The sequence below is a fragment of the Dendrobates tinctorius genome, unplaced genomic scaffold, assembly GCF_039654945.1.
Source record: "Dendrobates tinctorius isolate UK_male_01 unplaced genomic scaffold, ASM3965494v1 ptg000138l, whole genome shotgun sequence".
Lineage (NCBI taxonomy): Eukaryota > Metazoa > Chordata > Amphibia > Anura > Dendrobatidae > Dendrobates > Dendrobates tinctorius.
Window position 1 is genome coordinate 29,887,393 of NW_027361806.1, and position 25,373 is coordinate 29,912,765.

Consider the following 25,373-nt stretch of genomic DNA (forward strand, 5'->3'; position numbering starts at 1 on the left):
GGAGAGAATTTCTGGATTTGATTGTGTTTAATGCGCTGTCATAAGGCTGCTCATTATCGCGGCACCTACACGAGGGGGCACAATCCACGCGCTCAGATCACAGAAGTGGCATTTTTATTGCCAACAAAACCCCAGATTTATATGAAAATGTCTTCATGAATTTCCCACTTACAAGGTGACAGCCGACTCACGTGATAAGTGGCTAAATACGACCGACGAGCGGCTCAAACCGTCCCGGAAATCTCTGCAGGCGTGTGGATACGTGTTATAGCGGAGCTGCAACATGTTGCGAGTGTTACCTTGTATCAGCTGTGCTCTCGCCATGGTGGAGCGATAGGCCGCAATGCTCAGCCGTCTTCTCAGCTTGTTGCATGTTTTGCTCTTTTCTTTCTTGTCACAGGACTCGTCCGAGCCGCTAAACGTCGTAGCGACATGAGGCAGCAGCTTAACCAGCGGCAGGTTAACTTGACTTTGATCCTTAGTTTCCAGTGAAGACCTGATAAATGCTTTGTGCCTGCGGATCAATACCTTGGAGGCTGCGGATTTATTGCTGGGCCCCAGATTAATCACACACCACCTCGCCTGTTTACACTGCGCGGCGGCCAATAATTCCAATTCTCCCTCTTCGCCGGCTCCAGCTTCTTTTGACTTTGTCCTTCCAAAGCTCAACTAGTCCTGAGATCAGAAATCCCTGCAATGGCGATGACACAAAGTATAGATAAAGAATCTGCGTAACGATGACAGATCCCGACTGCGGGATTATTCCACAGTAAAAATGAGACTTTTCTGCGGCGCTAGACAGTCGGAACTGAGCGGCGACCCCAAAACCTTCCCGAAATGATTAGAATCCCTAATACATTCCATGGCAAAGTGTGGGGTGCCCCTTAATCATTAACCCTAAGGCTATGTGCACACGGTGCGGTTTCTGCTGCGTTTCCACAGCGGTTTTGCCGCTGCGGAAACGCAGCAGTTCCGCTGACCAAGTACAGTACAATGAAACCCTATGGGGTTTCAAAAACGCTGTGCTGACGGTGCGGTTTTTTCCGCGCGGTTTTGCTGCGGTTTACAAACCGCAGCATGTCAATTGTTTGTGCGGTTTCCGCAGCGGTTTCATACCTCTACCATAGTAGAGGTGTGAAACCGCAGGGCAAAGCCGCAGACCAAAACACAGGAAAACCGCAGGTCACTTTACCTGCGGTTTTACCTGCGTTTCCGCGCGGAAAAAACCGCAGCGGAATCCGCAACGTGTGAACATAGCCTAAGGAGGATGGCAGCCTGTGCCAGCTAGGCAGGAGTTGGTAAAATCTGACGGGGCATAAGAGATTGTGTCACTGGGCTGTGTAGATATAATGGAGATCTCACGGCTGTGTGGTTAATATGTAGACCCACATCCACTCAAGGTGCCACTGCAGTGCGGCCTCTAAATGCGCTTGGTGGCGCCATGTGGGGAGGCCGCAGTCCACGTCCCTGCAGGATTGTTGTGCTGTGTGAGCGGTAACATTCAATCACCATTAGTCAAAGTTAATTAGCAATTGTATTGAGGGGCCCCATGATCCCGAACAGCGGTATTGTGTATAAAGGGTCAGCAGGCAGCTGAATATTTATCTGTAGGAGACCTCCATCATATGCAGGGGGCCACCATCATATTTACGGGGGCCACCATTCATGCAGTACTGGTCAAATGTTTGGAGACACTTTAGAAATTGTTTTTCTTGTTTAACCAGTAAAGTGCGCTGTGGAGAAACGGGGTCAGTGGGTTCTTTCATCCGAGTCCGATGTACCCTGAGCTGAGATCCTGAAGACTGACCCCAACCACAAGAAAAGAAGTCTCTTTTATACCCGAGACAGGTGATCTATTCTTAGGGTCCCGTCACATTTAGCGATGCACCAGCGATCCTGACCACGATATGACCGCGTCCACGCGTCGCTCGTCGGCGCCAGCAGGAAGACCAACAGGAAGCGGCCGTCGAGAAACGGTCCAGGACGATCTCGCGCGATCAGCGATAACCAGCGGGGGTGGGGGTGGGGGGGGGGCGGTCGGAGGTAAGTATCACACATATCGCTGCTGCGTCACAAAATCGGTGACGCTTTAGTGATATTGCTAGCGATATCGCTATGTGTGAAGCCCCCTTTAGATTTACCCGGTGTCCTTCAGTCCCCCCTCACAACCTTTCCCTATCTACCTTCGAAGTCAATAAACTGGTTATAGAATACAATACACAATTAGCATATCATCACACAATAAACAAAGATAAACATACACTATGTACAAATCACTATTACAGACTAAAGGTACTGTCACACTTAGCGATGCACCAGCGATATGACGCGGTCAGGATCTCTGGGGCATCGCTAAGTGGTCGCTAGTGAGCTGCTACACAGGCAGATCTCACCAGCGACATCGCAGGGGTCGGGGGTCGCTACTTACCTGTCACACTAGGCGATCCTGACGTCTTCCCGCCCAGCTCCACGCGTCGCTCGTCTCCACAGCAGGAAGCTGACGACGAGAAACGGTCCAGGACGATCTCGGGCGATCAGTGATAACCAGCGGGGGAGCGGCCGCAGGTAAGTATCAGACACAGCGATATCGCTATAACGTCTCAATAACCAGTGACGTTATAGCGCTATTGCTAGCGATATCGCTTAGTGTGACAGGCCCTTTACTCAGTATGTTAAATGGTATGCAAGTGTGTCTTCTTGACCTACCAGATATAAACACTTAAATCCACAAGCCAATATACAGATAAAAAGTCAATTCTTCGTCAGTCTTCCATCAGACTGATGTGACCCTCCCTTTTCCCCGCTGCGTCTTCTCTGTCTGGATTGTGCTCCGCGCTGGTTCGTGCCTGGCTGCACTGTCTATGGTTTCCATTGGACCTTAGTGACTTCATAATTGTAGTACTGATGGCTTAAAATGTTTCCTTCCCTCCTTTTTCTTCCTATAACTTGATGTTTTATTGGACATTATCCTTATATTCTATGATATATGGATGCTAATATTGTCCTAGTTATTTTTTTTTTTTTTTTGTTTTGTATTTTTGTAATTTAAAATTGAACCTTTCAATAAAAATTGAATTTTGAAAAAAAAAAAAAATAAATAAAACTTTTTGGTTTGCAAAAACATGGTTGTCTGGGAATTTAAGATACAATCTGGTTTCTTCACATGCACTCTGTAGATTTAGACTTAAAGCAGCTTCTTACAGTATTGAATCCTATTCCACAACAGTTCTAAGCCAGGACATGGCAAGAAGCACTCGACTAAGTGAAAAGAAACCACAATCCATCATTATAGTAACAGTCACTCCGGAAAGTTGATAGAAACTTGAAAATATACTGTCATGAAAACCATCAATAGCGATGATGAAACTAGCTTTCATGAGCACTGTCCAAGGAAAGAAATGACCTCTGCTGCAGAGGATAAGTTCATCAGAGTTGCTAACCTCAGAAAACACAAAGCTAAATCACCTTGGATAATGGGCCCTATAAATGATGCACAGACATCAATAGGCAGGAAAATACCATCATCGTGTTCAGAGGAGACTGCAAGGAGGGTCCTTTATGGTCGAATTGCTGTAATTGCGCTACTGAGTATCACATGCGAGACTTGTACGGACCGAGCAACATAAGGACTGGACAGGAGATCAGTAAAAATCTGTGCTGTGCTCTGAGGAGTCAGAACCAGAGATTTCTGCCAGGAGCAATGCATGCTGGGAAGTGAGAGTAAGGTTGTTCCTGCACCTACAATGCTGGCATAATGCTTTGAGGAGCAGCCACCCACTGATAAATCAGATGGCGTGTTACAGAGCTGGGAATCGGGACAGTAATTGGACCCAGTGCAGTTTTCCCCTGTGGGCGATGAGGGCAGGTGTGTGTGCGGAGTTTACATTTTATGCTGTGCCTGCAGATGATGCGTCTGTAGCGGACGACACCCCTATAGCTACATGGTGAGGACGCTCATTCTTGGGGTCCAGCTACCCCCTCGGCCCTTGTGCCCCCCGGCTCCCCTCCATTCCTCTCCAGCCTATTCTCCTTCTCATATGAGAACATCACCAGGGTTTACTGGAGTCTCGGAAAATAAATATCTGACTATTGTAGCAGCAAATGAGTGAACCCGACGCCATTTATGTTTGGCAAACAGAGAGTGTGTCGGAGGTGAGGAGCGCGGGATAAGTACATGTAATGTATGTGTAATCCGCGTGCAGCGCGCACTTGTAGCCGCCGTCACATCCATCCATCCGCCGCTGTGGCAGGCACGCGGGGCTGACGGCGCATGGAGCCGCCTGATTATACACACTTCCATCTCAGCAATGTAATTTCACAGGGCGATCAGTGTTCGGATGTAATGGCCGGGTGACCGAATATTAGAGGGGCTAATGGTAAAGCTCCCGGAGACAAGGGGAGGGGAAGGACGGCAAGAACAAGGGGAGATCGGCCACACATGGCTGCCATAGAACTAATGAGGCGCGAGGCACAATGCAGCCCGGCTCCCTGAAGTCCAAGCACCTGCGCCCCGACTGCAGCAGGGAGCGGGAGGCACGGAGGCTGGAGTATGGTATTATGCAGCAGCTTCCTTGTTATAACGCCTTTCATCTGCACTCTGCCTATAAGACCGCCACCCGCTGTATGTACATACCACCCTCAGATCATTGTAAAAAGTTCTACAACTCTCGCCATCCCAAGATCTCTGCTCACTGGACGCAAACGAAAACCATCACTGCTTACTTCCATTGAATGAAGCTGTGCCACGGGGCATTATGGCTTTTCTGGCTATTTTCTTCCTTTTCCTGTTTTTGGCTTTTATTCCTTCTGTTTTGTGCCAATCTCTTCTTTCAAGTTGCGCCTCTTTTGAACACTACTGGTTTTTCCCAGTTCACCATTGTGGGCGGTTTTCTTACAATCCAGATGTTTGATTCATTATTTGCAGCTTAATATCAAGTCAAAAAGTTTTTTTTGCACATTGTACTCTGTGCAGCTCTGGATGGGTTTCTGCCTGAGTCTGTCCTGTGAGTGGATTATAATTTGCACCGCTACCATCCATAGGGCCGATCCTGTGAGGTCTTTTTGTATGTACCATGGACACCTTGCAGGGGGTCTGCGTAGATTGGGGATACACCTTGCAGGGGGCCTGCGTGGACTGGGGACTCACCTTGCAGGGGGCCTGCGTGGACTGGGGACACACCTTGCAGGGGGCCTGCGTGGACTGGGGACTCACCTTGCAGGGGGTCTGCGTGGACTGGGGACACACCTTGCAGGGGGTCTGCGTGGACTGGGGACTCACCTTGCAGGGGGTCTGCGTGGACTGGGGACACACCTTGCAGGGGGTCTGCGTGGACTGGGGACACTCCTTGCAGGGGGTCTGCGTGGACTGGGGACACACCTTGCAGGGGGTCTGCGTGGACTGGGGACACACCTTGCAGGGGGTCTGCGTGGACTGGGGACTCACCTTGCAGGGGGCCTGCGTGGACTGGGGACACACCTTGCAGGGGGCCTGCGTGGACTGGGGACTCACCTTGCAGGGGGTCTGCGTGGACTGGGGACACACCTTGCAGGGGGTCTGCGTGGACTGGGGACTCACCTTGCAGGGGGTCTGCGTGGACTGGGGACACACCTTGCAGGGGGTCTGCGTGGACTGAGGACACTCCTTGCAGGGGGTCTGCGTGGACTGGGGACACACCTTGCAGGGGGTCTGCGTGGACTGGGGACACACCTTGCAGGGGGTCTGCGTGGACTGGGGACACACCTTGCAGGGGGTCTGCGTGGACTGGGGACACACCTTGCAGGGGGCTGTGTGGACTGGGGACACACCTTGCAGGGGGTCTGCGTGGACTGGGGACACACCTTGCAGGGGGTCTGCGTGGACTGGGGACACACCTTGCAGGGGGTCTGCGTGGACTGGGGACACACCTTGCAGGGGGCTGTGTGGACTGGGGACACCTTGCAGGGGGTCTGCGTAGATTGGGGACACACCTTGCAGGGGGCCTGCGTGGACTGGGGACACACCTTGCAGGGGGTCTGCGTGGACTGGGGACACACCTTGCAGGGGGCTGTGTGGACTGGGGACACCTTGCAGGGGGCTGTATGGACTGGGGACACCTTGCAGGGGGCTGTGTGGACTGGGGACACACCTTGCAGGGTGTCTGCGTGGACTGGGGACACCTTGCAGGGGGCTGTGTGGACTGGGGACACCTTGCAGGGGGTCTGCGTGGACTGGGGACACACCTTGCAGGGGGCTGTGTGGACTGGGGACACCTTGCAGGGGGCTGTGTGGACTGGGGACACCTTGCAGGGGGCTGTATGGACTGGGGACACCTTGCAGGGGGCTGTGTGGACTGGGGACACACCTTGCAGGGGGCTGTGTGGACTGGGGACACCTTGCAGGGGGCTGTGTGGACTGGGGACACCTTGCAGGGGGTCTGCGTGGACTGGGGACACCTTGCAGGGGGCTGTATGGACTGGGGACACCTTGCAGGGGGTCTTCGTGGTCTGGGGACACCTTGCAGGGGGCTGTGTGGACTGGGGACACCTTGCAGGGGGTCTGCGTGGACTGGGGACACCTTGCAGGGGGCTGTATGGACTAGGGTCCAGCACGTCCATTACTTCGGGATGCTCCTACGTCCGTACATGTAGTGAGCCATGTTTTTCTAAGAGGACGGTCATTTTCATGGTGTCGATGTTCTGTAAGTGTACTCCGCTTGGTATGTGGCGCGGGGGGCGAGGATGGAAGCGATGGCTCCGCTGTCAGGATTGCAATGGTTCTGCCGCTCTATCTGGGGATATTAAACCGTATTGCGTGACATCCGGCGGCAGCCTGAATAGATGCCGCCATTCATCTCCCACTCAGGCTCTGACAAGCTACACTGCCCCTATTGAAAGGCATCCGTCAAACACGTCCGGGCTCTAGTCCGCCGCCCTCCATCTTCCCTCTGAGCCGTGTTCAGACCCAGAGAGAAGCGGCGAAACAAATGGTAGAAGATAATGTGACGGAGGAGGGACGGCGCCCCCGCCCTGCGATAAGCGACCTGCTGTATTAGCGCCTGTTTAGATAACATTGAAAATATCAGAATGGCTGAAACCATTACAGGATGAATAAAATAAAGCCGGCGGAATAAGCCGCGAAGGTGCCGGCGCTAATACCGGCGTTTAATATTTGATGTGATGGGATAAAGAGGATCACCTTCCAATCGAATGGCGCGTCAGCCCCAGAATCTATTACTGAAATTCCTCTGTGATTTGACAGAGAAGCGGCCGTGTTATTCTTCACTAGTTACGGCAATCTTCTCCCCCGACATCACTCACAGATTTTTTTCTTTGCATGAGTAAACACCCATTATCCCGCGTCCCCGCTACTGGAACCTTAAATCACGGCTCCGCTCTTAGGGCTGATGGGCGCAGATTGTTATTTCATTATTTGTCCTGATAAATGGAATTTCGGACCATTTCTTGTTGCCATTTCCCCTTCTGCTTTTTGTGACTTATGTTTTTGGGAGGAGGAGATGTTTCATAGCAGAGCAGCAATCAGCGGGCGGCTCCACACTGTCACAAGTTTAGTGAGAAGGACAAGAAAGCACCATAGCCACCAGCAACAGATGGCGGTAATCACAGGGATATTCTACATCAGGGACACAAATTATCTACAGTACCTGCGTGCTCCCACAACTCCCTGCTCCACACCAGTCCTCTAAATGCATCCAACCGATCTCATACAGGGACTCCTGTTTCACTAATAAAAGGTCAGATGTACAATGAGACCGATGCAGTCACTGTGTACATACTTTACTGATCCTGTTCTATACTCCAGAGCTGCACTCACTATTCTGCTGGTGCAGTCACTGTGTACATACATTACATTACTGATCCTGAGTTACATCCTATATTATACCCCAGAACTGCACTCACTATTCTGCTGGTGCAGTCACTGTGTACATACATTACATTACTGATCCTGATTTACATCCTGTATTATACCCCAGAGCTGCCCTCACTATTCTGCTGGTGCAGTCACTGTGCACATACATTACATTACTGATCCTGATTTACATCCTGTATTATACCCCAGAGCTGCACTCACTATTCTGCTGGTGCAGTCACTGTGTACATACATATATTACATTACTGATCCTGAGTTACTTCCTGTATTATACCCCAGAGCTGCACTCACTATTCTGCTGGTGCAGTCACTGTGTACATACATTACATTACTGATCCTGAGTTACATCCTATATTATACCCCAGAACTGCACTCACTATTCTGCTGGTGCAGTCACTGTGTACATACATTACATTACTGATCCTGAGTTACATCCTGTATTATCCTCCAGAGCTGCACTCACTATTCTGCTGGTGCAGTCACTGTGCACATACATTACATTACTGATCCTGAGTTATATCCTGTATTATACTCCAGAGCTGCACTCACTATTCTGCTGGTGCAGTCACTGTGTACATACATACATTACTGATCCTGAGTTACATCCTGTATTATACTCCTGAGCTGCACTCACTATTCTGCTGGTGCAGTCACTGTGTACATACATTACTGATCCTGAGTTACATCCTATATTATACCCCAGAACTGCACTCACTATTCTGCTGGTGCAGTCACTGTGTACATACATTACATTACTGATCCTGATTTACATCCTGTATTATACCCCAGAGCTGCCCTCACTATTCTGCTGGTGCAGTCACTGTGCACATACATTACATTACTGATCCTGATTTACATCCTGTATTATACCCCAGAGCTGCACTCACTATTCTGCTGGTGCAGTCACTGTGTACATACATATATTACATTACTGATCCTGAGTTACTTCCTGTATTATACCCCAGAGCTGCACTCACTATTCTGCTGGTGCAGTCACTGTGTACATACATTACATTACTGATCCTGAGTTACATCCTATATTATACCCCAGAACTGCACTCACTATTCTGCTGGTGCAGTCACTGTGTACATACATTACATTACTGATCCTGAGTTACATCCTGTATTATCCTCCAGAGCTGCACTCACTATTCTGCTGGTGCAGTCACTGTGCACATACATTACATTACTGATCCTGAGTTATATCCTGTATTATACTCCAGAGCTGCACTCACTATTCTGCTGGTGCAGTCACTGTGTACATACATACATTACTGATCCTGAGTTACATCCTGTATTATACTCCAGAGCTGCACTCACTATTCTGCTGGTGCAGTCACTGTGTACATACATTACTGATCCTGAGTTACATCCTGAATTATACTCCAGAGCTGCACTCACTATTCTGCTGGTGCAGTCACTGTGTACATACATTACATTACTGATCCTGAGTTACATCCTGTATTATCCTCCAGAGCTGCACTCACTATTCTGCTGGTGCAGTCACTGTGTACATACATACATTACTGATCCTGAGTTACATCCTGTATTATACCCCAGAGCTGCACTCACTATTCTGCTGGTGCAGTCACTGTGTACATACATACATTACTGATCCTGAGTTACATCCTGTATTATACTCCAGAGCTGCACTCACTATTCTGCTGGTGCAGTCACTGTGTACATACATTACTGATCCTGAGTTACATCCTGAATTATACTCCAGAGCTGCACTCACTATTCTGCTGGTGCAGTCACTGTGTACATACATTACATTACTGATCCTGAGTTACATCCTGTATTATCCTCCAGAGCTGTGCTCACTGTTCTGCTGGTGGTTGTTGGTGGTATTTGCACAGCAGGCGTCAGATGTTTCCTGAATGATTTCGGGGTTCAGTGTGGTATGGGAGCTTCTGGTTGGTGACTTCACATTTCTGCTCCAGGATTTCGCTCCTCGTATCTCGGCACATTTGCATTTAGATGACTATCGGTCTCCGGCGTTTTCTTTCCCCTCCAGACTCGTCCGATGACTGAATTTTGTGTATTTTTTTTCTGAGATTTCTGAGGTCCTGAGGGTTAAACATCTAAAGTTTTGGATCTTTGTGGCGGGGACGCACCGTCACCTTTAGTTGCGGTGTTTTTGCACCGATCGTGATTTCTATGAGCACCAATTGGCAGCACTGTGGAGGCCCCGAGTCCCGCGCTCGCGGTGGCCGTGATACTTTGAGGGGTGAATGTTCCATGACTATAGATGAGGCCATTTGAGCTCTTACTTGCCCCTTAGTTGCGGCCCTGCTGTCAGATTTCGGCACGGTGTTCGTTTCTGTGATGCGCGGTCCATGTCGTCTGCGTCACGTGAGGGGCGACATCTTCCTTTCTGCGATCTTCTTGGCCTGTCGCGGTCCCGAGCTCTTCTTATCTCGCAGTGTGAGCGGTCTCCTCTGGAGCTGATCGATGCTCGCGGCACTTCCTTCCTACACCCAGGAAAAAAACAATTAAAAAGCGATCGATCCGTCAGGCGCACACTGAATATTCATAACGTGGCAACCTGACCTTCAGCCGGGGGCCGCCGATCCGGCTCGTCTCCTGCGCTGACGTTGAAGCGAGAAATCCAGCTACTGCTTTGCTGATGCGGAGTCACCCAGCTTTCCCAGGCCCCTGAAGTGCCGCTCTGCCTACCGGCTGTCCTGGTGCCCTGCCTGATTTCAGGACACCCTGCTTTTCTAGGCTCAGTCTAATCTCGCCCTTTTCTTCTGGTTTCGCTTTCTTCTGGTCTTCAGAGACCGGAGTTAATGGCTCCTTAAGAGGCAAATCAATAACTTCTTGTTAGGGGAAACTTTTGTTGTTTCCGAGCCCGGTTCTTCCACCCGGTGACCCTCGTGCCTCTGAGAGACTCCTGACGCCCCCGGGCTGTGCCTCCCTGGATGCGGGTTTTTTTGTCCGGTCTCCCATGGAGGTGCCTCTCTGCGCGCCGTCGCTCCGCTTCTGGTCCCGGGTTGTTTGTTTCTGCGTCTGACGCGGCCGAGGTGCTGACCGGGAAATTTGCGAACAATAAACACATCACAACATATTTATCCGCGGGCCGACATGACGGAACGCGCTCCCCTTTGTGTACATAAACTGTAATTCCAGTGAATTATGCGCAGACTTAATTAGGAGTTTTAATTGCCGATCATCTCCCGCAGGATTAACGCTGCTATCTATTAATTATCCGCAGAGCCGCCTGTTTGGCTGAGAAGAGGCAGCGGCTGCGGAGAAGTCTTACGTACACGCCACTTAATTATGTGCTAGCGGGGAAGTAAGAGCCGCCAAGTGTGGCGTTATTAGCGGGAGAATTACCGCGGCCACTCTGCCATCGTCAGACCGGGTCTGGTCACCGGGGGTCTTCTGGTCGGACCACTCGTATCGCCACTCCTGACCCTGTGATGCGTAACAGCCGACGACGTATTTAAGGCTGTATGGCACCTCTCCTGGCGCAGGATGGCGGCACTCTACACCGTACTATTGTAGCCTGAGATACCCGCCATACACCGTGGTCCCAGCGCCTGGTGGCAGTGGTTGGGTCACATCCATAGTCATACAATGGGGCCCGTGAGCGTCGGAGTCGCTGGCCACATTCACATTTTTTTGCCAGTTTCGCCGCCATGTTCTCCGGCCACATGTTGCCCCAGGAGCAGCCTGGAAACGTTTCCTTGCACAGGGCCCAATTCATTTAGACTAGTGTAAACACCTTGATGGATCGGGCCCCAAGTTTGTACATTGTTCCACCAGAAAGTGGCACAAATCTGTAATAAGAAGGGGAGATTTACGGACTCCGGTCTGAAAACAAATCATTGGATAAAATGTGGCAAATTGACAAAAAGGTGCGGCAGGTATCGCGTGAGGTGCAGCTGTGACTAAGCCATAATCCGAAACTGAAGTCTGCATCCAGGGGCTGCGGAGATGACCCTAAACGCCACCGGCCTCTTACCCGATGCCGCTCCTCAGAAATTAGGAGATTTCAGACTTCGGATTATTCTGTTACATCCCCATAGCCCTCAACTGGATCAGGTTATACACAAGTTCTGGGGTAACTGACCATTGAGCCCCTGGGGGCTGCAGACCCCCACTCTCATAGAAATGTAGACCAGCAAAGAGGAGAAAATTCAGCAGAAACGTATCATGGCTGTGGTGGGTGGTGCGTGGGCTCTGACCCTTCTTTTCCCGGGGCCCGTGACCCTTCTTTTCCCGGGGCCCGTGACCTTTCTTTTCCCGGGGCCCGTGACCCTTCTTTTCCCGGGGCCCGTGACCCTTATTGCCCCGGGGCCCATGACCCTTATTGCCCCGTTGCCCGTGACACTTATTGCCCGTGACCCTTATTGCCCCGGGGCCCGTGACCCACCCTTATTGCCTCGGGGCCCGTGACCCACTCTTATTGCCCCAGGACCCGTGACCCACTCTTATTGCCCCGGGGCCCGTGACCCTTCTTTTCCCTGGGCCCGTGACCCTTCTTTTCCCTGGGCCCGTGACCATTCTTTTCCCTGGGCCCGTGACCCTTCTTTTCCCTGGGCCCGTGACCCTTCTTTTCTCTGGGCCCGTGACCCTTATTGCCCCGGGGCCCGTGACCCACTCTTATTGCCCCGTTGCCCGTGACCCTTATTGCCCCAGGGCCCGTGACCCTTATTGCCCCGGGGCCCGTGACCCTTGTTGCCGGGTCCAAGCCCTCTCCTCTTAGCCCCTTGGTTTTCGGATTCAAGCTTTCTATCAGTAAGTGAATGAATTAGGACTTTGTGGCAGGATCGACCCAGTGCCAGCTTTTTCCTTGGTCCTTTCCTTTCATGAGCCCCCCAGACCACCATGAAGCTGGTTCTTTTTGCCCAGCTCTCCTTGTCTCCCGCAGACCCCGTGATCTGTATTGTGCCCCTCATATATGCATGATGGCACCCTTGTCCGCCCGTGCAGCCTTTCTGACTCCGTACTTGCTAGATCCTGTCGTCTTGCTCCGTCCTCGTTGCCTCTTCCCAAGCAATTTACATTTCAATCTGCGCGGGGCCTGTGCGCCATCGCTCTGCGAGCCGCCGGAGAACGATTTACAAATTAAACTGGGAAATCTGCTGCCAAGATGGTGTCTCTCCAGCGCGATTAACTACTGTATCTTATTATGGCCGAAGACAGCGGGAACGCAAACCGCCGGGCGCTGGCGGAGGAAGCGGATTGTTTATGGGCTTTATCAGCCCTGCTGAGGGCATCTCTGCGCAGCGCAGGGTGATCTGCTGATCGCCGGCACTCACATAAGGGAGGGTGGGAGTTATAGTGGGGTAACCATGCAGCCAGCAGTACTCTCAGTGCCAGGGGGCCCCACAGTGGGCAGTGATGTCCTCACACAGGCAGTATGTCGTCACTGACACCCACACGCATGCTGTACACTGCGATGAAATCATACGTGACCGTGTGTGACGTCATTCAGCTCATTTGCATTTATTTCTGTTAATTTCTGGTGGTCTGTGGAGCCCGGACCCCCAGCGGAGTGCCCTATGCTTTGTGGATTGTTGGGATCGGTCCACCCATCTCTACACCTTACTTATTTGTCATCTTTTTGGATTTGCTCCCGTCCTCCGATATTTGGCTGAATAAGTAAAATGGATGAGGTAGAGAGGGTGTACGGCTGGTCCTCGTGGCCCCCGTGGACATACTTACAGGAAGACTCTATTATGATCAATGACAGGAGCCGCCATGGCTGCACAAATGTCAGATAGAATAATGGCGGAGGTTCTGTTGTCCGATAACTGCTGTAATGTCACATGCCGCCCATCTCTGCAGCACATCGCACCAACGCTGCAGGGTACGGCGTGTCAGAGGGTCACATGATGGGGGTGGCTGCACATACAGCATCCACCATTTGTACATTCATGTCCTTATAGGCATTTTGTTTTTTTCATTTTCAGCGTCTTTTTGCTTTCACTGTAATGGAAGATTCTTAGTTTATATTGTCCTTTATTACAATGTGTCAGTGCAGGTGAGAACCATCAGCCTGGAGGGGAGCGGTTTCTGCTGCTGCTGGGTGTAACTGGCAGAGTCTTGGCTGTACTGTTACACTGTAACATTTCTTTGGAGGAGAGTTGTGACCAGACAGCTCCAGCTATTGTGATCCAATTTTTCCAGATGATGTGACATGATGCTTCCAGCTGATGACACCTGACGCTTGCGGCTGATGTGACCTGACGCTTGCGGTTGATGTGACCTGACGCTTGCGGCTGATGTGACCTGACGCTTGCGGCTGATGTGACCTGACGCTTGCGGCTGATGTGACCTGACGCTTGCGGTTGATGTGACCTGACGCTTGCGGCTGATGTGACCTGACGCTTGCGGCTGATGTGACCTGACGCTTGCGGTTGATGTGACCTGACGCTTGCGGTTGATGTGACCTGACGCTTGCGGCTGATGTGACCTGACGCTTGCGGCTGATGTGACCTGACGCTTGCGGCTGATGTGACCTGACGCTTGCGGCTGATGTGACCTGACGCTTGCGGCTGATGAGACCTGACTCTTCGTGCTGATGTGACCTGGTGCTTCCTGCTGATGTGACCTGACCCTTCTGGCTGATGTGACCTGACGCTTCAGGCTGATGAGACCTGACGCTTCAGGCTGATGAGACCTGACGCTTCAGGCTGATGAGACCTGACGCTTCAGGCTGATGAGACCTGACGCTTCAGGCTGATGAGACCTGACGCTTCAGGCTGATGAGACCTGACGCTTCCGGCTGATGAGACCTGACGCTTCCGGCTGATGAGACCTGACGCTTCCGGATGATGAGACCTGACGCTTGCGGCTGATGTGACCTGATGCTTGCGGCTGATGAGACCTGACTCTTCGTGCTGATGTGACCTGGTGCTTCCTGCTGATGTGACCTGACCCTTCTGGCTGATGTGACCTGACGCTTCAGGCTGATGAGACCTGACGCTTCAGGCTGATGAGACCTGACGCTTCAGGCTGATGAGACCTGACGCTTCAGGCTGATGAGACCTGACGCTTCCGGCTGATGAGACCTGACGCTTCCGGCTGATGAGACCTGACGCTTCCGGCTGATGAGACCTGACGCTTGCGGCTGATGTGACCTGACGCTTGCGGCTGATGAGACCTGACTCTTCGTGCTGATGTGACCTGGTGCTTCCTGCTGATGTGACCTGACCCTTCTGGCTGATGTGACCTGACGCTTCAGGCTGATGAGACCTGACGCTTCAGGCTGATGAGACCTGACGCTTCAGGCTGATGAGACCTGACGCTTCAGGCTGATGAGACCTGACGCTTCAGGCTGATGAGACCTGACGCTTCAGGCTGATGAGACCTGACGCTTCAGGCTGATGAGACCTGACGCTTCCGGCTGATGAGACCTGACGCTTCCGGCTGATGTGACCTGACGCTTCCGGCTGATGTGATTTGACATCTGTCAGTCAATCACCACCTATAGTTTTGGTATCGTTACCCCTTCTTTCCCAGACCCTGGAACAGCTCATCCTGCCGTGTGACAGGTGTCATGGCTAGGCAGCGTGTCACCGCAGATTCAATAGGAGTGGATTGTGTCCCCCTGTTCTTGTACCTCCCTGTTCTGTGGATTTTGGGGGGACACGATTCTGTGTGAATCTGTCTTTGGGGGGCCACACTGAGAGTGGTATAGCGCAGCCCTGAGGGTCTGATTGTTACTCACTGCCATATGTACTACACATGTGGTTTCTAGTGAAATACCTTCAGTCTGGCATTTGATAATCCAGAACTTCTGTTAATCTGGCACAGAACGGTGATATAATAATTCTATAGTGCTTCAGCTGCGGAGATAATGTGCTGATTATTTGTGTAACACCCGCGACTAGGTATACTGCTGCCAGTACAGGCGAGATCCCACATCCAGTAATTCAGAATTTCTGATAATCTGGCGCCTGTCCATTGATGCTGGGTTTGTGCATTTGGCTCTTTTTTTTGCTCCTCACTCTCGACTCTCTCTCCCCGCAGGCGTACAGCTTCGCTATCGGTACTTGGCCCAAGAACGGACTTCTAGACATGAATAAGGGCATGAGCCTGCAGCACATAGGACGACCCCACAGCGGGATAGGTGAGTGCCGCAGCGCGGTGTGCCCCTCTGAGGCCGTGTCCTCTGCTCTCCAGAGAAAGGGTTAATTCTTGCTGTCTGCCTCTCGCCGCAAAACTCTGCAATCAATAGACGTTAAGGAGATGAATTATTTAAATCTCAGCAGCATTTAATTAGAGCGCGCTCTGAGGGATCGCTGTGCCCGCGTTATTGGCAGGACTTGCATTGAAATTTGGGTTGGGTTTGGAGCCGGCATCCATTTATATAGAGCGTATGTGAGAGTGCCCTGGAGGTGCCAGCGGACGCCCCCGTAGAGCGCAGCACCCCTCCTGTGTATGTATGCCCCCCGTGCACCATTGTGTGAACAGTCACCTCGATATGTGCCTGCTGCTCCTTGGAGGTGATTTGGGGGCGCCCCTTGTGCTGCACATAAACCCGAGCGTCCGGCGCCGGCTGCTCGTAGCTCTGCTCCATCAGCTCTGATCAGTGACTCCTGCTCTGCTGCATTGTCTGTGGAGTCTGTGGTAGTCTGAACATCCCCCATGCGCATCATCCCACACTGTGGGTAAACCTTCCGGGTGATCGCTTTGCAGGCTCAGGGCTCTGCCTGGTGATAGGTTCACAGACAGGGTGACCCGCCGTTCATCCTCAGGAGGCCGTTATGGGGCTTCCCGTTATAATGGAGTCAACATATCCATCACATGTCAGGCGGAGACGCGCGTCGGAGTATCGGCCTCCAGTCTGCAGCTTGGGACACAGCCCATTACACCCTCCGAGTTCCCAGCACTTCTGCAATCGATGCTTTAATTGATGCTTCGTGCAGTTAATGTATCTAAGAAATGAGTAATGTCGGCCCCTCCAATGGAGTCCGCTGGAGGCACTGAGCTATGGAGACTCCACGCTGATGCTTCATCTTACGGCAGCTTACTGCAGCACCGCCGGAGGTATCCATATCCCATGACATCTTGAAAGACTATACCCTGGCCCCCGCAGAAGCCTCGGACCCCCAGTCCAACATCAGCAGGCCTCTCATTATTTCCCTCTCACTGGTAGTATTCTTCTTTATCCGATCTTATTGCACTGATGTCCTGCTGAGCTCATGGCCCGTCTGAGCTGCAGTGCAAAGTATGGAGGACAGAGCAGCAGTGTGCATTTTCTGTAGGATGTAGGTTACATTATGTTCGTGGTCGCTGGTCATAGCTGTTTCCTGGCAGTCAGTCCTGAATCACAGCAAGCAGAGGTAGTGACCTGTGTGCGATAGTTCTGAGGATTCTCTCGTACGTCTCCTGCTCATCACACTTACCAGTCAGACGCATTAGGCAGCGACGCAGGCGTCTGGTAAATGCAGCGGTCTCCCATCCATTGCGGGTTGTGCTGCCGGCCGCTGCGGTGACTGCAGTGATTAGTAATCGCCTGGAAATAAACACTTTGTGCATGTGCCGGTGATGGATCTCGGACATTACTCCTGAGCGCGGCTGTTTGGGGATCTTTGGCATGTCACGGGCGGATGATGTAAGTCAGGTATTTATCTAGTGGAGAGCGAATAATGGCTGATGACATCATGAGCCGGCAAGATAATCTGGAAATGGATAAAAGGCAGCAGCCAGGATCATTTGTCCTGTGTGAAGGGAGGAAGATGGATCCAGGCGGCCACAGCATCGGTCGTGGGGCAGAGGGTGGTCGCGGGACGGAGAGCGGTCGGGAGACGTATGGAGGGTGGCCGCGGGACGGGGAGTGGTCCTGGGACGGAGGGTGGTCGGGGACGTGGAGTGGGGAGTGGTCGGGAGACCGATAGATGGAGGGTGGTCAGGGTCGGAGAGTGGTCGGGAGACCGATGGATGGAGGGTGGTCACGGGACGGAGAGTGGTCGGGAGACCGATGGATGGAGGGTGGTCACGGGACGGAGAGTGGTCGGGAGACCGATGGATGGAGGGTGGTCGCGGGACGGGGAGTGGTCAGCAGACCGATGAATGGAGGGTGGTCTGGGGGAAATGGAGGTTGGTTGCAGGAGGGAGAGAGGTCGGGAGACCGATGGATGGAGGGTGGTCGGGGGGCAGAGAGTGGTCAGCAGACCGATGGATGGAGAGTGGTCGGGAGACCGATGGATGGAGGGTGGTCACGGGACGGAGAGTGGTCGGGAGACCGATGGATGGAGGGTGGTCACGGGACGGAGAGTGGTCGGGAGACCGGTGGATGGAGGGTGGTCGCGGGACGGGGAGTGGTCAGCAGACCGATGGATGGAGGGTGGTCTGGGGGAAATGGAGGTTGGTTGCAGACGGGAGAGAGGTCGGGAGACCGATGGATGGAGGGTGGTCGGGGGGCAGAGAGTGGTCAGCAGACCGATGGATGGAGAGTGGTCGGGAGACCGATGGATGGAGGGTGGTCACGGGACGGTGAGTGGTCGGGAGACCGATGGATGGAGGGTGGTCACGGGACGGAGAGTGGTCGGGAGACCGGTGGATGGAGGGTGGTCGCGGGACGGGGAGTGGTCAGCAGACCGATGGATGGAGGGTGGTCTGGGGAAATGGAGGTTGCTTGCAGGAGGGAGAGAGGTCGGGAGACCGATGGATGGGAGGGTGGTCGCGGGACGGGGAGTGGTCGGGAGACCGATGGATGGTTGGTGGCCCGGGAATGGAGGGTGGTTGCAGGAGGGAGAGGGGTCAGGGGGATCGGTGGACGGTGAGTGGTCACATCACCCTTTAAGTCACAACATCCCTCCCCAAGTAACCTGCAGTCATCCGGTGCCGTGCCCCAGTGTTTGTGGGGTACACGGATGTCCGGATGTGTTTCGGGGTACCTGGATGTCTGGATTATCAGACCTCTATAGAGACTGACGCCGCTGTCGCTTTCCCCGCGTCACACCGGAGATTTACCGCCTAATCTTTGTATTGGATTTGTGTATCTATCATCTTGTAAGGCGAGAGCCCGTCTGGAAGATGGAGAGACGATTTCACTGATGGAAGCCGGATTAATGTCCGTCACGGGCAGGGGAACATGGCGGTGCACTGCAGACACAATTAAGACGCTTTTACCTTTCTCGTCATCTTTGTCCTTTAAGAAATATAAAACCCTCAGCATAACGGAAAATCAGAAGAAACGGAGAGCGGAGAGCCGGGAGGAGAGGACTTGTGAGAAGGCAGCTGCCACCAGTGCGGCGGCAAGCGCGCCATTATTCACGGGGTACCGTGGAGGGATCGGCGGGTGATGGCTTCACAACCCTCACAACTCGCAGACACCGAGACGTCCACAGCCGAAAACGCTTCAAATTAACTTCACTACAGTGATCTGACATTGAGCAGGGCGATTCCTGCGACATGGCGCCCAGCGAACATTAGTATCCACGTAGGTTTCAGCCCCCAGGGATTCCACATAAAAGTGAGCTCTCTCCTAGTGGGCTCTAGAGATACCAAGTCACCCCAGGAGTCCCCATAGGTCTCCTCTCCACAGGTGTCCCCACAATCATGCACCCACCTAAGATCCACGATACATATCAGCCCCCCAGAAGCCCCGGTGGGTCACATTCCCCATAGAGCCCCCATAAATCCATGCCCCAGAAGTGGCGATAGTGCTTGGTCCTCCTGGATCCGCCATAGCCTGAGGGTCCGCAGATGCCACCGTGTTCCTGGGGTGGTGGCAGGACTAGGTGATGGGGGTCTCGGCCTGGTTTGTCACTTGTCATTGATGGCGGCAGCGGCGGCTTCTCTATAGGGGATCTTATAGTGCTTGTAACCCCTTGTGTCCTGGCTGCAGCTTTTCTGGCCCCTTACAACACCTCATGCTCCGGGGGTCTTCTGCTGTCTTTATTGGAGGTGCGGGGGGTCGGCGGTTATATTGTCCACACATGCAGAGTATTAATTGGGCCCGGCATTGGAGGCAGAAGCAATGGTTGCTGCTGGATCTTTTCTGAATGAGGAGGTTAATGGGATGCTCGGAGAGTAGACAGCTTTAATGAGCTTCAACTGGATGTGCCGGGAGTTTACTGTGGGTGTTAAAAGGGTCACACTGCAGTAGTCTGATGTGGATTGTGTGCGGGACCCCCGGTGTCAGGGGTGAGCGTCTGTCAGAGTGCAGGCAGAGCTGCATTCACTTAGTGACACCATTCTAATTAACTACCGGGGGAGACGGCAGCCACTGTGATGAGCGGTGCAGGGAGCGCCGCCATAGTCCCCTGCGCTGACACCAAGCGATGGAAAGGGAGGAAAACACATTTACTAAGTGCAAGAGCCGAGGCAGCGAGTGTGGGGCGTCCGCTGACACCACTGTGGCCCCGGGGACCCCTGAACTGCTCCTGCTGCTGTTGCTCATGTCCACGTGGCCACAGGAGGGGGTCTCTGTCTGTTATCCCGCCTCATCTTATATATGTGACCACGATCAGAAAAGAGCAGACACCACAGATTGAAACATCTGACTCTGACACTCGGGGGCATCCTCGGACCCCCAAAGGATTAGTCCCATCGGTGCTAATGTGCAGCTTTTCTGAGCAGAAAGCCATAAACCAGGAAGCCTATGTACGTGAACTTGGAAGCAAAGTCCTCTTCAAACCATGTGAACTGGCCCATAGAGAACTGCGCCCCCGATCCCCGGGGGGCACGCTGTAAGAAAGCCGCTGCATTGGGGCACGTCTGTTTACTGGAATAAGCAAATTGTCTTTAGAGTCTCAGATTTGTGATTTGCTGTCAGACTTTGTGGCGTGAGAGCATCGTAGGAAGCATTGGGAAAATGGAGCAAGTGCCTTGTTTTGTTCCTGTTGTCCGCCATCTTTAGTTTGGCCAGTAATGTCTTTAGGGTTGACCATCGTTTCGCCCTGGTCTTTCACACGTGCCCAGAGACGCCGCAGTAAACGCACCAATTAAGTCTGAGTGTCCTGGTGTTAAAATAAAATGCGCCAAGAAATGAGGTACGTTACGATGAACAAATTCTGCCCTGAGACTTTTTCTACTTTTATTTTCAGAGTTTTGAAAAGTTCTGTGGATTAGAGGTGTCGTAGGACGTGCCACAGTGACAGGCGACGTGCCGTGTCTCTGTAGGGACTGGACATGACACTGAGAGCCGGACTATTTGCGTCATTTGTTTCCACTCGTTAACTCCTGCATTATACAACATTAATGATCGATGTCGTTGGCCCCGAGCAGCCGCCACCAGCCTCTTGTATCCCGCGGAGGCCTTGCTGTAGTTAGCGCTGTCATCCGGGGGCTCTGAAGGTCACACCTGAGTCCTCAGAGCCAGTGCAGGTGATGTAAAGCTCATCTTCGGCATCCTGTCCCTGCCATTAAGTCAGCAGGCAGGTCTCTTAACCGGTGCTCAGCCAGGGACGACGGCGGCAGAGACTGGATCACAGGAGCAGAGGCAGGGAGGGTGAGCACACACAATGAAGGCAGCAGGTGGACAGCGCTCCATCACTGGCCGCCGGTCAGAGCGCATTAACTTACTGACATGTTTCTCATTAACCAGCCTGAGAGGTGTCACAGCCGGGATGACAGCGGAGCAAAGGCAGCTTGAAAATGCGGAAAAGAGAGCTGACAGTGCCTCCCCCTTCTCTTCTTCCTCGCCACCTCTGCTGTTGAGCCCTCCATGTGGAGGTGTAGCTACCTGATACCTTACTGTTGTCTGTATTGTTGGGTGAGACGTTTTTGCACAGGAATACAATACATATCCCTGAGCTATGCTGAGCAACAGACATTACATGATGCTGCCCAAAAATCAGAGCCATCCTCAGACTGGAGCTCACACTAGAGCTGCCCCAAAATCAAAGCCATCCTGAGACTGGAGCTCACGCTAGAGCTGCCCCAGAATCAGAGCCATCCTGAGACTGGAGCTCACACTAGAGCTGCCCCAGAAATCAGAGCCATCCTCAGACTGGAGCTCACGCTAGAGCTGCCCCAAAAATCAGAGCCATCCTGAGACTGGAGCTCACACTAGAGCTGCCCCAGAATCAGAGCCATCCTGAGATTGGAGCTCACGCTAGAGCTGCCCCAAAAATCAGAGCCATCCTGAGACTGGAGCTCACACTAGAGCTGCCCCAGAAATCAGAGCCATCCTCAGACTGGAGCTCACGCTAGAGCTGCCCCAAAATCAAAGCCATCCTGAGACTGGAGCTCACGCTAGAGCTGCCCCAGAAATCAGAGCCATCCTCAGACTGGAGCTCACGCTAGAGCTTCCCCAAAATCAAAGCCATCCTGAGACTGGAGCTCACACTAGAGCTGCCCCAAAATCAAAGCCATCCTGAACTGGAGCTCACACTAGAGCTGCCCCAAAATCAGAGCCATCTTGAGACTGGAGTTCACGCTAGAGCTTCCCCAACATCAGAACCATCCTGAGATTGGAGCTCACACTAGAGCTTCCCCAAAATCAGCCATCCTGAGACTGGAACTGACACTAGAGCTTCCCCAAAATCAAAGCCATCCTGAGACTGGAGCTCACACTAGAGCTGCCCCAAAAATCAGTGCCATCCTGAGACTGGAGCTCACACTAGAACTGCCCCAAAATCAGAGCCATCCTGAGATTGGAGCTCACGCTAGAGCTGCCCCAACATCAGAACCATCCTGAGATTGGAGCTCACACTAGAGCTGCCCCAAAATCAGCCATCCTGAGACTGGAGCTGACACTAGAGCTGCCCCAGAATCAGAACCATCCTGAGACTGGAGCTCACACTAGAGCTGCCCTAAAATCAGAGCCATCCTGAGACTGGAGCTCACACTAGAGCTGCCTCAACATCAGAACCATCCTGAGATTGGAGCTCACACTAGAGCTGCCCCAAAATCAGCCATCCTGAGACTGGAGCTGACACTAGAGCTGCCCCAGAATCAGAACCATCCTGAGACTGGAGCTCACACTAGAGGTGCCCCAAAATCAGAGCCATCCTGAGACTGGAGCTCACACTAGAGCTGCCCCAGAATCAGAGCCATACTGAGACTGGAGCTCACACTAGAGCTGCCCCAGAATCAGAGCCATACTGAGACTGGAGCTCACACTAGAGCTGCCCCAGAATCAGAGCCATCCTGACACTGGAGCTCACACTAGAGCTGCCCCAGAACCAGAGCCATCCTGAGACTGGAGCTCACACTAGAGCTGCCCCAAAATCAGCCATCCTGAGACTGGAGCTCACACTAGAGCTGCCCCAAAATCAGAGCCATCTTGAGACTGGAGCTCACGCTAGAGCTGCCCCAACATCAGAACCATCCTGAGACTGGAGCTCACACTAGAGCTGCCCCAAAATCAGCCATCCTGAGACTGGAGCTCACACTAGAGCTGCCCCAAAATCAGAGCCATCCTGAGACTGGAGCTCACACTAGAGCTGCCCCAACATCAGAACCATCCTGAGACTGGAGCTCACACTAGAGCTGCCCCAAAATCAGAGCCATCTTGAGACTGGAGTTCACGCTAGAGCTGCCCCAACATCAGAACCATCCTGAGACTGGAGCTCACACTAGAGCTGCCCCAAAATCAGAACCATCCTGAGACTGGAGCTCACACTAGAGCTGCCCCAAAATCAGAGCCATCCTGAGACTGGAGCTCACACTAGAGCTGCCCCAACATCAGAACCATCCTGAGACTGGAGCTCACACTAGAGCTGCCCCAAAATCAGAGCCATCTTGAGACTGGAGTTCACGCTAGAGCTGCCCCAACATCAGAACCATCCTGAGACTGGAGCTCACACTAGAGCTGCCCCAAAATCAGAACCATCCTGAGACTGGAGCTCACACTAGAGCTGCCCCAAAATCAGAGCCATCCTGAGACTGGAGCTCACACTAGAGCTGCCCCAAAATCAGAGCCATCCTGAGACTGGAGCTCACGCTAGAGCTGCCCCAAAATCAGAGCCATCCTGAGACTGGAGCTCACACTAGAGCTGCCCCAAAATCAGAGCCATCCTGAGACTGGAGCTCACGCTAGAGCTGCCCCAAAATCAGAGCCACCCCGAGACCTCAGCTCATATTTATAGCTGTAGTTCATAGCCATCCGATAATGACGGACATTCTGCAGTGTTTCTCTGCTTACAATGTGTCAGTCTTCACTGTAGACCTGGCAATTTAATTCATGCCCCAGTAAGCTCAGCATGAAAGAAATATAGCTGTGAAATGGGGGTCCGGGGATTTGGGGTCCAGTCACTGTGATTTTACACATTTTCACTCTTGGTGGTGGGAGAGGGGGATTTTTTCTTTTAGTTTTCTGTGTTGCTGTCATGTTGACAGTTGACGATTCAGCTTACACAATAGGAATCTTCTGCCTCACTTAAGCGCCTCAATGAGGTGCGAGGCGCAGCTCCGCTCTGGGGGTTAATAGGTGTCTCTGCCGTTGTAACGATCATTGATCTGTTGCTGTCTGTTTCCTATCTGCTCTCCAGCGATGGCTGCACACATGGCCTAATCAATGTCAGGATAATTATTACTTGCAGATAGAGCCCTGAGATGGGGGTAGGGGGCGAAAATTTACCACTGAACCCCCCCCGCACCCACCCCACGGCGGCCACTGCTTTCACCACTTCTCTGCCCGGCAAAGTCTTCATCTTCCCATTGCTGGTGGTGACCACCGCTACCAAAATCCTGTGCCTTACAAAGCCCGATACCGAAGGGAACTCAGGATTAGTAATGTAATGTATGTACACAGTGACTGCACCAGCAGAATAGTGAGTGCAGCTCTGGAGTATAATACAGGAGGTAACTCAGGATCAGTAATGTATGTACACAGTGACTGCACCAGCAGAATAATGAATGCTGCTCTGGAGTATAATACAGGAGGTAACTCAGGATCAGTAATGTAATGTATGTACACAGTGACTGCACCAGCAGAATAATGAATGCTGCTCTGGAGTATAATACAGGATGTAACTCAGGATCAGTAATGTATGTACACAGTGACTGCACCAGCAGAATAGTGAGTGCAGCTCTGGAGTATAGTACAGGATGTAACTCAGGATCAGTAATGTAATGTATGTACACAGTGACTGCACCAGCAGAATAGTGAGTGCTGCTCTGGAGTATAATACAGGAGGTAACTCAGGATCAGTAATGTAATGTATGTACACAGTGACTGCACCAGCAGAATAGTGAGTGCTGCTCTGGAGTATAATACAGGATGCAACTCAGGATCAGTAATGTAATGTATGTACACAGTGACTGCACCAGCAGAATAGTAAGTGCAGCTCTGGAGTATAATACAGGAGGTAACTCAGGATCAGTAATGTAATGTACAGTTGTGGCCAAAAGTATTGACACCCCTGCAATTCTGTCAGATAATACTCAGTTTCTTCCTGAAAATGATTGCAAACACAAATTCTTTGTTATTATTACCTTCATTTAATTTGTCTTAAATGAAAAAACACAAAAAGAATTGTCCTAAAGCCAAATTGGATATAATTCCACACCAAACATAAAAAAGAGGGTGGACAAAAGTATTGGCACTGTTGGAAAAATCATGTGATGCTTCTCTAATTTGTGTAATTAACAG

General features: G+C 52.2%; 1 protein-coding gene across 3 annotated transcripts in view; it reads left to right on the forward strand.

Annotated features, from left to right (window-relative positions):
- Window positions 1–25,373, forward strand: part of ERI3 (ERI1 exoribonuclease family member 3) — a 365,407-nt gene that overhangs the window by 229,708 nt on the left and 110,326 nt on the right. For all 3 annotated transcript variants that reach the window (XM_073544953.1, XM_073544954.1, XM_073544952.1), the window contains one exon: window positions 15,854–15,953. In XM_073544953.1, the coding sequence (XP_073401054.1) occupies window positions 15,854–15,953 (100 nt within the window). The remainder of the gene's footprint in view (window positions 1–15,853; window positions 15,954–25,373) is intronic.